Source organism: Rhinatrema bivittatum, chromosome 2 (assembly GCF_901001135.1).
Source record: "Rhinatrema bivittatum chromosome 2, aRhiBiv1.1, whole genome shotgun sequence".
NCBI classification, from domain to species: Eukaryota; Metazoa; Chordata; class Amphibia; order Gymnophiona; family Rhinatrematidae; genus Rhinatrema; species Rhinatrema bivittatum.
This window is the reverse complement of record NC_042616.1, coordinates 372,496,651-372,509,627: the sequence shown is the minus strand read 5'-3', so window position 1 is coordinate 372,509,627 and position 12,977 is coordinate 372,496,651. Positions and strand designations below refer to the sequence as shown.

General features: G+C 48.4%; 1 protein-coding gene across 2 annotated transcripts in view; it reads right to left on the bottom strand.

Moving 5' to 3' along the window:
- LOC115084727 overlaps positions 1-12,977 on the bottom strand; it is a 793,897-nt gene that overhangs the window by 520,576 nt on the left and 260,344 nt on the right. For both annotated transcript variants that reach the window (XM_029589965.1, XM_029589966.1), the window contains one exon: positions 7,030-7,146. In XM_029589965.1, the coding sequence (XP_029445825.1) occupies positions 7,030-7,146 (117 nt within the window). The remainder of the gene's footprint in view (positions 1-7,029; positions 7,147-12,977) is intronic.

The window sequence follows — 12,977 nt, the reverse complement described above, 5'->3', positions numbered from 1 at the left end:
CTGCTATGATAATTACATGATCTGTAAACCGTTATGATGGCTCTACCGAATAACAGTATATAAAACTCAAATAAATAAATGAATGTCGTCACTCGGATATGGGACCAACTTCATCCTGCTTATCTATGGAGAACTCACTGCCCATAATTTTATCTGCATTTAGGGACAGCAATTTTCAATAAACCAATTTGCCAGTTAAACAGCTTTTTACCTGTCCCTTATGTATGACCTTTAGTGCCCCTACATCATTTTCATCTCTCTCCTCCAAATAGCCTTCTCTCTATCATTGGCCTTTTGTAGATGGGGTCTCCAAAACTGCTCACAGTACTCAAAGTTGAGCCTCACCAGACAATGTATAGAGCTATTACTTCCCTCTTAATTAGTGATGCCTCTCTGTATCCACCCAAGTATATTATTTGCCTCACTAACTGGCTACCCTTTAAGTCATCAGATGACTCCTAGCTTTTTACCAAAAAGAGCGGTGTGAAGTAGCCTAGTGGCTAGAGCTGCAGGCTACAAACCAAGGAAATTAGAGTTTAAATTCCACTGCCATTCCTTGTGACAGGTCACTTTACCCACCCCACCCCCCCCCCCCGGTTGCCTCAGGTACAGAAAGACTAAGTTCTTTGGGGATAGGGAAATGCCTACTTGAATGAAATCTGTTTTAAAGTGCTAAAAAGAATATAGCAAATGTTGCTTACCTGATGTAACAGGTGTTCTCACATGGCAGCAGGATGTTAGTCCTCACAAATGGGTGACATTGAGGATGGAGCCCAACCACGGAAAACTTCTGTCAAAGTTTCAGGAACTTTGACTGGCCCCTACTGGGCATGCCCAGCACGGCACCAACCCTGCAGCCAGCAGGGGTCTCCCTTCAGTCTTGTTTCAAAGCTACAGGCAGTGCCGATAAAATAAAATAAAAACGAACCCAACACCGCGGAGTGGCGGGCGGGTTTCGTGAGGACTAACATCCTGCTGTCCTGTGAGAACACCTGTTACATCAGGTAAGCAACATTTGCTTTCTCACAGGACAAGCAGGATGGTTGTCCTCACAAATGGGTGAGTACCGAGCTGAGGATGTCCTAACATGCACCAAATGTACCCAACGGCGTGCAACAGGCACAACAACTGGGGTGGAATTTGGGAGAGGGCATCCGCACCCTATCGGGAAGGTGGAAGGGTGTCGGTAACTCATGTTGGAAAAAGGTTACGCAAGACAGATTGGCCGAAGATTGAATCCTGTCTTCCAGCTTTGTCCAAACAATAGTGGGCTGCAAATGTATGGAAGGAACTCCAGGTTGCAGCCTTGCAGATGTCAGGAAGCGGCACCGATCGAAGGTGTGCTACTGAAGTCGCCATGGCCCTCACAGAGTGTGCTTTGACACGGTCTTGGAAAGGAATGCCAGCTTGCTGATAGCAGAAGAAGATTCAATCCGCCAACCAGGAGGAAAGAGCCTGCTTACCCACAGGTTGCCCTAACTTGTTAGGATGGAAAGAGACGAATAATTGAGTGCTCTTCCTGTGGGCAACTGTACGGTCTAGATAGAAAGCTAGAGCTCGTTTACAGTCAAGGGTATGCAGAGTCTGTTCCCCGGAGTTGGAGTGGGGCCTGGGAAAGATGATAGGTAGTATGATGGATTGATTGATGTGAAACTCCGAAACTACCTTAGGCAAAAACTTAGGGTGAGTGCGGAGTACCGCCCGGTCCTGCAGGAGTTTAGTGTAAGGCGGATAGGTGACTAAGGCCTGTAGTTCACTAACCCATGCGAGCCGAAGTGATAGCCAAAAGGAATAACACTTTCCATGTGAGATATTTCAGGTCACAGGAGTGAAGAGGTTCGAAAGGTGGTTTCATAAGGCGACCAAGAACCAGATTAAGGTCCCAAGATGGGGCCGGAGGACGTAAAGGTGGCTTCAGATGGAGCAAGCCTTTAAGAAGACGTGTAACAAGGGGTTGTACTGAAATAGGGACACCCCCAATGCTTTTGTGCAAGGCGGCTACCGCACTAACATGCATTCTAATGGAAGAGGTCTTTAGACCTGATTCTGATAGATGCCAGAGATAGTCCAAGAATTTAGAGATTGGACAGGAAAGGGGATCAAGGGACTGAGAAGTGCACCATGATGTATACCTTTTCCATTTGTATGAATAAGATTTCCTTGTGGAAGGCTTTCGGGAAGCGATCAGGACACGAGAAACTGAATCTGAAAGGTTAAAGGGCTGAAGGACTAACCTTTCAACATCCATGCCGTCAGGGACAAGGCTTGGAGGTTGGGATGGAGGAGGCATCCATCGTTTTGAGTGATCAGATGCGGGTCCTTTCCCAGAGGAATGTGTCTGCGGATGGAGAGATCCTGGAGTATGGGAAACCACACTTGGCGTGGCCAGTGCGGTGCTATCAGGATCATAGTTCCCCTGTCCTGACGTAGCTTCACGCGAGACTTCGACAGAAGAGGAAGTGGAGGGAATGCATAAAGCAGACCGGTTGGCCACGTGAGGGAGAATGCATCCCTCGGCCGAGAGTGCTGGCTCCGAAAGAGAGAGCAGTAATTGTCTACTTTGTGGTTCTGAGGGGACGCAAAGAGGTCTATATGGGGATAACCCCATTTGTGAAACAAAGAGGTCGCTACCAAGGGGTCGAGTGACCACTCGTGCGGTTGGAAGACACGGCTCAGCTGGTCTGCTCCCGGCAAGTAGGTGGCTCTGAGGTACATGGAGTGGGAGAGGGCTTCTGCCCAAATCTGCGCAGCTTCCTGACACAGAAGGAAGGAGCCTGTGCCTCCCTGCTTGTTTATGTACCACATGGCCACCTGGTTGTCTGTCTGAATTAAGATTGTGTGGTTTGATAGGCAATCTTGAAAGGTCCTGAGAGCATATCGGATTGCTCTCAGTTCCAGGAAATTTATCTGGTGTTTGGCTTCCTCTGGTGACCAGAACCCTTGAGTTTGTAAATTGTTTACATGGGCTCCCCAACCGATGTTGGAAGCGTCGGTGGTGAGGATTATCTGGGGAGCTGGTGGAAGAAAAGGCAATCCCTGTAGGAGGTTGGATTGATTTGTCCACCAGGCAAGAGACAGACGGAGTGCATCGGTGATGCGAACAATGGAGGACAGAGGTTGAACAGCTTGTGTCCATTGCAGTCGCAGAGTCTATTGCGTGATTCTCATGGCTAGACGGGCCATGGGAGTCACATAAACTGAGGAGGCCATGTGTCCCAGTAGAATGAGATATTGGCGAGCTGTAGCTGTGGATTGAGACTGCAGCTGGCGAGCTAGGGACACAAGGGTTTGAACCCGTGGATGAGGAAGGAAGGCTTTTGCTTGTAAGGTGTCCAAGTCTGCCCCAATGAAGGATAAGGTCTGAGATGGGATTAAGTAGGATTTGTCGTAATTGACATGAAACCCTAGAGAAAGCAGAGTTTGAATTGTTAGGGTCAGGGAGGACCGAGCTATCTGCTGGGTTGGGGCCCTGATTAACCAATCGTCCAGGTAGGGGTAGACATGGACACCTGCCTTCCTCAGAAAAGCTGCCACTACCACGAGGCATTTGGTGAAAACTCGTGGTGCGGATGCCAGGCCGAAAGGTACCACTCGATATTGGTAGTGATTTCGGCCTACTAGAAAACGCAGATATTTGCGATGAGATTGCGTGATCGCAATGTGAGTATATGCGTCTTTGAGGTCTAGAGAGCATAGCCAATCCCCTCTTTGCAGCAGAGGGAGAAGCGAGCCCAGGGTTACCATCTTGAACTTCTCCTTGTTAAGGTACTTGTTGAGGGCCCGTAGGTCCAAGATCGGACGAAGTCCCCCTGACTTTTTTGGGATCGGGAAGTACCTGGAGTAGAACCCTAGTCCTTGTTGTAAGGGAGGAATGGGTTCTATAGCGTTTGACTGGAGGAGAAGGGATACTTCCTGCTCTAGAAGAACAGAGTGATCGGTGAGTCTCCACGCCTGCCGGGGTGGGGAGTCGGAAGGTAGAGTCAGGAAGTTGAGATGGTAACCCTGTGCAATTTATTGCTATCACCCACTGATCTGTGGTGATATGACGCCACCTTTCTAGAAAGTGGCACAGCCGATCTCCTACTGGTATGGCTGGAAGAGAGGTTTGGCAAGTGCTCTCTAAATGAGAGTCAAAAACCCGCCGCAGGGCCAGGTTGTGGAGCTGGTGCGGGCTTTTGTTTACGAGACTGGCGAGGTTGAGTTTTATGGTAAGACCTCGCAGGCCTAGCCTTGGCTAGTGGGGGATAATACTTCCGAGGCCGGAAAAAAGATTTTTTGGAGTCTTTTCTAAACGGCTGTTTAGAAGGCAAGTCAGGAGGAATGGATGAGAGCTGTTTAAGGGTCTCATGATGATCTTTTAGTTCAGCAACAATTTGCTGAATCTGCTCACCAAACAAGTTATCCCCTAGGCAAGGCAAGTCAGAGAGTCTGTCCTGAACCTCCGGACGAAGGTCAGATGACTTGAGCCAAGCCCAGCGTCTAGCAGAGATAGCCGTAGCAGAAAGTCTAGAGGAAGCATCAAAGATGTCATAAGCTGTTCTTATTTCATGCTTCCCAGCTTCAAAACCTTTATTTAGAAGGGATTGAAGCTGTGGCTGGAACTGTTCTGGTAAGGCATCTGAGAACTCCTGCATTTGTTTAAGGATGACCCTATTATATTGAGTCATATATAGCTGATAAGAAGCTATCCTAGAAATCAGCATGGCTCCTTGGTATACCTTCCTACCTATACTATCTAGGAATTTGTTTTCCTTAGTAGGAGGTATGGAAGAATGTGGCTTTATTCGTTTAGCTTTCTTTTGAGCTGATTCTACCACAACAGAATGATGGTCCAATTGTAGTTTCTGAAAGCCAGGTGCTGACTGTACAAGGTAGGTAGAGTCAGCTTTTATGTTTACCGGAGCAACAGATCCAGGAGATTCCCAATTCTTTTTGAGAAGGTCTAGAAAAACCTGATGAATTGGAAAAGAGGTGATGACCTTAGGGGCATCCAGGAATTGGAGCAATTCCATCATCTGGTGCCTGTCATCTTGTTCAGATTGGAGCTGGAAAGGGACCAACTCCAACATGTCCTTCACAAAATTTATGAAAGAGAGGTCCTCAGGGGGAGAACGCTTTCTACTCTCCGGAGGAGAGGGTGGTGAAGGCAAATCATCAGTGTCAGTGGAGGTAGCATCACCCCAAGTGTCATAAGGATCAGGTTGTTGACACTTAGGACCATGAGCGGGCTGAATACCTGAAGGCCCCGGTTGAGGCTCCGAGAAACTCAAAGGAATCACCGGGGGCATCGAGAACGTCCTCGATGGAATAGATGTCGGCATCGGTATCAGTGCCGGCATCGAAGGAACCGGTGTCGGCATCGAGGGACTCTGTGTCAGCATCGGAATCCTCGGTGGAACTGATGTGCGTATCGCCCCCGAGGAATGTATCGGTGGCGAGAGACGACAAGGCACCAATGGAACTATCCCCAAAGGGGGAATTCGATACGGTGTTTCTCCACCTGATGAGAAGGCTGTCGGTGATCCGGGTATTGCCGGAAGGGCATTCATAAGCGCCTCCATCCGGGCAAGCAGCGGCGCCAGTGCTGCTGGAATCGGATCGGTGACCGGTTCTACTCTCAGTGCCGGAGTCGGTGCCGGAGGAGTCTGGAACCGTAGTATCGCCTTGTCGATGGCCTCCTGGACCAGCCGGTCCAGTTCTGCCCGGAGACCTGGGGTAACGAGACCCGGCTCGACGGGAGAGGGAGGCTGAGGCTGAGCCAGAGGGACCACCATCACCGGTGGAATCGCGGCTCCCAAACCCCGGAGGGGTGAGGGTTGCCTCGGTGTCTGCGAGACAGGAGTGGACGGTGCCACTTCTGGTCGAGACTTCTTTGGCGGAGGCTCGGGACGGTACGGAGGTCGATGACATCGATTCCTCGACGGGCCGAGACTTATGACGTCGATGGCGATGTTTCTTCTTCCGATCCCCTCGATCAGGGGAAGGGACAGGAGTCGATGGCCGTGAAGTCGATGGCGGATGGTCACCGGAGGGTTGTCGATGATGATGAGACTTCGACGGTACCGGTTCCGATGACGTCGATGCAATCAATGGCGTTGGGGTCCGAGCATGGAAAAGGAGTCCCATCTTTTCCATTCTGGCTTTGGACCTTTTGGTGTCATTAGGGCACATTTGGTGCAAGTCAGGACATCATGCTCGCTTCCTAAGCACAAAACACAGACTATGTGGGTCTGTGATTGACATAGTTCGGGTACAATCCGGACACCGACGGAACCCCGACGCCATGGCCATAGGCCAAAAATTTAGCCGCGGGACTGTCGACTGCCAACGGGCCTCAAGGGCCAAACTCAACGGTAGTCGACCAAACGACGGCAAAAACTTACCGAAGTTCCGCGGATGAAAAAATTTGAAGAAGGGAGACCCCTGAGGGGCAAATTTTCTTCAGAAATTTTTAATTGAAGAATTCCTGTCAGGAACGTGGTTTAGAGCTCTTTGACCACGTGGCTACTGCTGCGCGGAAAAAAGAAGACTGAAGGGAGACCCCCTGCTGGCTGCAGGGTTGGTGCCGTGCTGGGCATGCCCAGTAGGGGCCAGTCAAAGTTCCTGAAACTTTGACAGAAGTTTTCCGTGGTTGGGCTCCATCCTCGATGTCACCCATTTGTGAGGACAACCATCCTGCTTGTCCTGTGAGAAAAATAAAAATAAAATATATATATATATATATATATATATATTTGGCCTTTGGATTTCTGCACTCCAAATGCTAAACTACTTATTTTAATAAAGCACTTGTCAAACCCATAATCATTCTTCCATTTTTTACATCATCTTTCATCTTATCTATTCCCCCCTCAGCTGGGGGTGGGGGGGGGGATAGTAAACAGATACTTCCAGATCTTACACATTAGAAATTGAAGCAGACTGACCAAAGTTAAATTCACATTTGATAATGCACAAGCATCATCCCTGAATTAAAACAGATAAGCTTTAATAATGATCTTAGTTGAAAATATAGAATATCACACCTACTTTGTACATTTTAATTCCTTCATCCTTCTCTATATCTTGTGCCATTCTCCTAAGAAACTGGATTCGGTCTTCTTTTATGCCTGGTGGAGTTTTCAGTAAGAATGGAAATTCTTTAGCCTATTGAAATAATTTATGACAGTTATCTGCAGTTATGTTTTACACAAACTAAAAATAAATTGCTTGCAATACAAAACAAAAACAATCACAAGAGAAATGCAGCCTTGCATAAACTGTTAGTGCACGTAAAGCACAAGTAAATGTAACAAAACTGAATTTCAGTCTTGTGTGTTGCTGTCATTTTATTAGAGAATTTAATAAGCTGAGAATTTTAAAAACTATGGAGCAGTGTAAGCAGTTCATTTTAAAGAGCAGAAGTACACTATACATGTGCTAAGTGGAAGGCACTTAACTGTCAAAGGGGAAGATAGTCCTACGCATTACAGATTTCCATTTTAAACTGTCACAATCAAGCCAATACTGAAGCAAAAAGAAAAAATGACATTCCCCCTTTAAAAATGTTTTTAGCAAATATAAAAGAAAATTGGTTCTTACCTGCTAATTTTCGTTTCTGTAGTACCACGGATCAGTCCAGACTCCTGGGTTTTGCCTCCCCACCAGCAGATGGAGACAGACGTTTGAACGACTTTGCCCTATATCCTGAGGTGCCACCTACAGTCCATCAGTATTTATATGTATCAAAGCAGAACTAAATAAACCATCAGAACAATTTTAACAGCCCCATTACTGCAGGGAAGAACACCGGCAGATAACCAGCTCACAGATCTCAAGACAAGCAGAACCCGTGAGCCTAGAAAAAAGGTCTAAGTAATTCTGCAGAAAAATAAATTCTTTTAAAGTAGATGAGCGGACTCGCCCAACAAGCAGCACTGTAATGAAACGGGCGTGACTCTGGACTGATCCGTGGTACTACAGGAACGAAAATTAGCAGGTAAGAACCAATTTTCTTTTCCCTGTACATACCCGGATCAGTCCAGACTCCTGGGATGTACCAGAGCTCTCCTAGTTAGGGTGGGACCCTGAGAGTCCCACTCTGATCACAGCGTCAAAGCCTCCAGAGTCTAGGGCTTGGACATCCAATCGGTAATGCTTCGCAAAGGTATGCAATGACTTCCATGTAGGCGCCCTACAAATCTCCTGCGGCGGCACCTGTTGACATTCCGCCCATGAAGTTGCCTGCGAAAGGGTAGAATGTGCTCGCAGCCCAGCCCCACCGGGAGTGTACGGCCTTAAAGCAGATAATCTGAAGAAACAGTCTCTTTCAACCAGCGGGCCACCATATGCCCTCGGGAGCGTCCACTGCACAACACAAATAAATAATCCAACATCCTGAAGCTATTAGTAACCTCCAAATAACACAAAAGAATGTGATGCATGTCCAGCTTCCTCAGATCTTTTGACTTGGGATCGGAATGATCTAAGATAGGAAAGGACAGGAGCTCCACAGACTAATTCAAATGAAAAGAGGATACCACTTTCGGGAGAAAGGATGGAACCGTTCATAAGGAAACTCCCGTTATCTGAAATCCTCAAGAAGGGTTCCCTGCAGGATAAAGCTTGAAGCTTGGACACTCGAACTGAGGAAATAGCTACTAGAAAAACAGTTTTTAACATAAGAGCCTTTAGCATAGCCCTTTTCATTGGTTCAAAGGGCACCCCCCCACACTCAGCCTTCAGCACCAGGTTCAAATTCCACGACAGACAAGGCGACCTGACTGGCAGACGTAAATGCTTAGCGCCTCGGAGAAACAGAGCGCTATCCGGAGGTGCAGCCAGTGGTGCTCCACCAATCTTACCGTGGAAACAACTGAAACCCACCACCTGCACCCGCAATGAACTGCATGAAAGGCCCTTCGCAAGCCCCACCTGTAAGGACAAAATATGTGCTACCGAGGCAGCCGTAGGAGCCACCCCTCGATCCAGGCACGATTTAAAAATCTCCCAAACCCTGACATAAGCCACGGAAGTAGAGAAAGCAAATGTTGCTTACCTGATGTAACAGGTGTTCTCACAGGACAGCAGGATGTTAGTCCTCACAAATGGGTGACAGAGGATGGAGCCCAACCACGGAAAACTTCTGTCAAAGTTTCAGGAACTTTGACTGGCCCCTACTGGGCATGCCCAGCACGGCACCAACCCTGCAGCCAGCAGGGGTCTCCCTTCAGTCTTGTTTCAAAGCTACAGGCATTGCCGAAAAATAAAATAAAAAAGAACCCAACACCGCGGGGTGGCGGGCGGGTTTCGTGAGGACTAACATCCTGCTGTCCTGCGAGAACACCTGTTACCTCAGGTAAGCAACATTTGCTTTCTCACAGGACAAGCAGGATGGTTGTCCTCACAAATGGGTGAGTACCGAGCTGAGGATGTCCTAACATGCACCAAATGCACCCAACGGCGTGCAACAGGTACAACAACTGGGGTGGAATTTGGGAGAGGGCATCCGCACCCAACCGGGAAGGTGGAAGGGTGTTGGTACATCATGTTGGAAAAAAGTTATGCAAGACAGATTGGCCGAAGATGGAATCCTGTCTTCCAGCTTTGTCCAAACAATAATGGGCTGCAAATGTATGGAGGGAACTCCAGGTTGAAGCCTTGCAGATGTCAGGAAGCGGCACCGAACGAAGGTGCGCTACTGAAGTCGCCATGGCCCTCACAGAGTGTGCTTTGACACGGTCTTGAAAAGGAATGCCAGCTTGCTGATAGCAGAAGGAGATGCAATCCGCCAACCAGGAGGAAAGAGCCTGCTTACCCACAGGTTGCCCTAACTGGTTAGGATGGAAAGAGACGAATAATTGAGTGCTTTTCCTGTGGGCAACTGTACGGTCTAGATAAAAAGCTAGAGCCCGTTTACAGTCGAGGGTATGCAGAGTCTGTTCCCCGGAGTTGGAGTGGGGCCTGGGAAAAAAGATAGGTAGTATAATGGATTAATATGAAACTCCGAAACTACCTTAGGTAAAAATTTAGGGTGAGTGCGGAGTACCGCCCGGTCCTGCAGGAGTTTAGTGCAAAGCGGATAGGTAACTAGGGCCTGTAATTCACTAACCCTGCGAGCTGAAGTGATAACAAAAAGGAATAATACTTTCCATGTGAGATATTTTAAGTCACAGGAGTAAAGAGGTTCAAAAGGTGGTTTCATAAGGCGACCAAGAACCAGGTTAAGGTCCCAAGATGGGGCCGGAGGACGTAAAGGTGGCTTCAAATGGAGCAATCTTTTAAGAAAACGTGTAACAAGGGGTTGCACTGAAATAGGAACACCCCCGATACCTTTGTGGAAGGCGGCTACCGCACTGACATGCATTCTAATGGAAGAGGTCTTTAGACCTGATTCTGATAGATGCCAGAGATAGTCCAAGAATTTAGAGATTGGACAGGAAAGGGGATCAAAGGACTGAGAAGTGCACCATGATGTATACCTTTTCCATTTGTAGGAATAAGATTTCCTTGTGGAAGGCTTTCGTGAAGCGATCAGGACACGAGAAACTGAATCCGAAAGGTTAAATGGTTGAAGGACTAACCTTTCAACATCCATGCCATCAGGGACAAGGCTTGGAGGTTGGGATGGAGGAGGCATCCGTCGTTTTGAGTGATCAGATGTGGGTCCTTTCCCAGAGGAACGTGCCTGCGGATGGAGATATCCTGGAGTATGGGAAACCACACTTGGCGTGGCCAGTGCGGTGCTATCAGGATCATAGTTCCCCTGTCCTGACACAGCTTCACGAGAGTCTTCGACAGAAGAGGAAGTGGAGGGAATGCATAGAGCAGACCAGTTGTCCACGTGAGGGGGAATGCATCCCTCGGCCGAGAGTGCTGGCTCCAAATGAGAGAGCAGTAATTGTCCACTTTGTGGTTCTGAGGGGACGCAAAGAGGTCTATGTGGGGATAACCCCATTTGTGAAACAGAGAGGTCGCTACCAAGGAGTCGAGTGACCACTCGTGTGGTTGGAAGACACGGCTCAGCTGGTCTGCCAATACATTGTCTACTCCCGGCAGGTAGGTGGCCCTGAGGTACATAAAGTGGGAGAGGGCTTCTGCCCAGATCTGCGCAGCTTCCTGACACAGAAGGAAGGAGCCTGTGCCTCCCTGCTTGTTTATGTACCACATGGCCACCTTGTTGTCCATCTGAATTAAGATTGTGTGGTTTGATAGGCAATCTTGAAAGGTCCTGAGAGCATATCGGATTGCTCTCAGTTCCAGGAAATTTATCTGGTGTTTGGCTTCCTCTGGTGACCAGAACCCTTGAGTTTGTAAATTGTTTACATGGGCTCCCCAACCGATGTTGGAAGCGTTGGTGGTGAGGATTACCTGGGGATCTGGTGGAAGAAAAGGCAAGCCCTGTAGGAGGTTGGATTGATTTGTCCACCAGGCAAGAGACAGACTGAGAGCATCGGTGATGCGAACAATGGAGGACAGAGGCTGAACAGCTTGTGTCCATTGCAGTCGCAGAGTCCATTGCGTGACTCTCATGGCCAGGCGGGCCATGGGAGTCACATAAACTGAGGAGGCCATGTGTCCCAGTAAAAAGAGGAATTGGCGAGCTGTAGCTGTGGGTTGAGACTGCAGCTGGCGAGCTAGGGACACAAGGATTTGAACTCGTGGATGAGGAAGGAAGGCTTTTGCTTGTAAGGTGTCCAAGTCTGCCCCAATGAAGGATAAGGTCTGTGATGGGACTAAGTAGGATTTGTCGTAATTGACAAGAAACCCTAGAGAAAGCAGAGTTTGAATTGTTAGGGTCAGGGAGGACCGAGCGAGTTGCTGGGTTGGGGCCCTGATTAACCAATCGTCCAGGTAGGGGTAGACGTGGACACCTGCCTTCCTCAGAAAAGCTGCCACTACTACGAGGCATTTGGTAAAAACTCGTGGTGCGGATGCTAGGGCGAAAGGTAGCACTCGATATTGGTAGTGATTTCGGCCTACTAGAAAACGCAGATATTTGCGATGAGATTGCGTGATCGCAATGTGGGTATATGCGTCTTTTAGGTCTAGAGACCATAGCCAATCCCCTCTTTGCAGCAGAGGGAGAAGCGAGCCCAGGGTTACCATCTTGAACTTCTCCTTGTTAAGGTACTTGTTGAGGGCCCGTAGGTCCAAGATGGGACGAAGTCCCCCTGACTTTTTTGGGATCAGGAAGTACCTGGAGTAGAACCCTAGTCCTTGTTGTAAGGGAGGAACGGGTTCTATAGCGTTTGACTGTAGGAGAAGAGAAACTTCCTGCTCTAAAAGAACAGAGTGATCGGTGAGTCTCCACGCCTGCAGGGGTGGGGAGTCGGAAGGTAGGGTCAGGAAGTTGAGATGGTAACCCTGTGCAATTATCGCTATCACCCACTGATCTTTGGTGATATGACGCCACCTTTCTAGAAAGTGGCTCAGCCGACCTCCTACTGGTATGGCTGGAAGAGGGGTTTGGCAAGTGCTCTCTAAATGAGAGTCAAAAACCTGCCGCAGGGCCAGGTTGTGGAGCTGGTGCGGGCTTTTGTTTACGAGACTGGCGAGGTTGAGTTTTATGGTAAGACCTCGCAGGCCTAGCCTTGGTTAGTGGGGGATAATACTTTCGTGGCCGGAAGAAAGACTTTTTGGAGTCTTTTCTAAACGGCTGTTTAGAAGGCAAGTCAGGAGGAATGGATGAGCGCTGTTTAAGTGTCTCATGATGATCCTTTAGTTCAGCAACAATTTGCTGAATCTGCTCACCAAACAAGTTATCCCCTAGACAAGGCAAGTCAGAGAGTCTGTCTTGAACCTCCGGACGAAGGTCAGATGACTTGAGCCAAGCCCAGCGTCTAGCAGAGATAGCCGTAGCAGAAAGTCTAGTGGAAGCATCAAAGATGTCATAAACTGTTCTTATTTCATGCTTCCCAGCTTCAAATCCTTTATTTAGTAGGGATTGAAGCTGTGGCTGGAACTGTTCTGGTAAGGCATCGGAGAACTCCTGCATT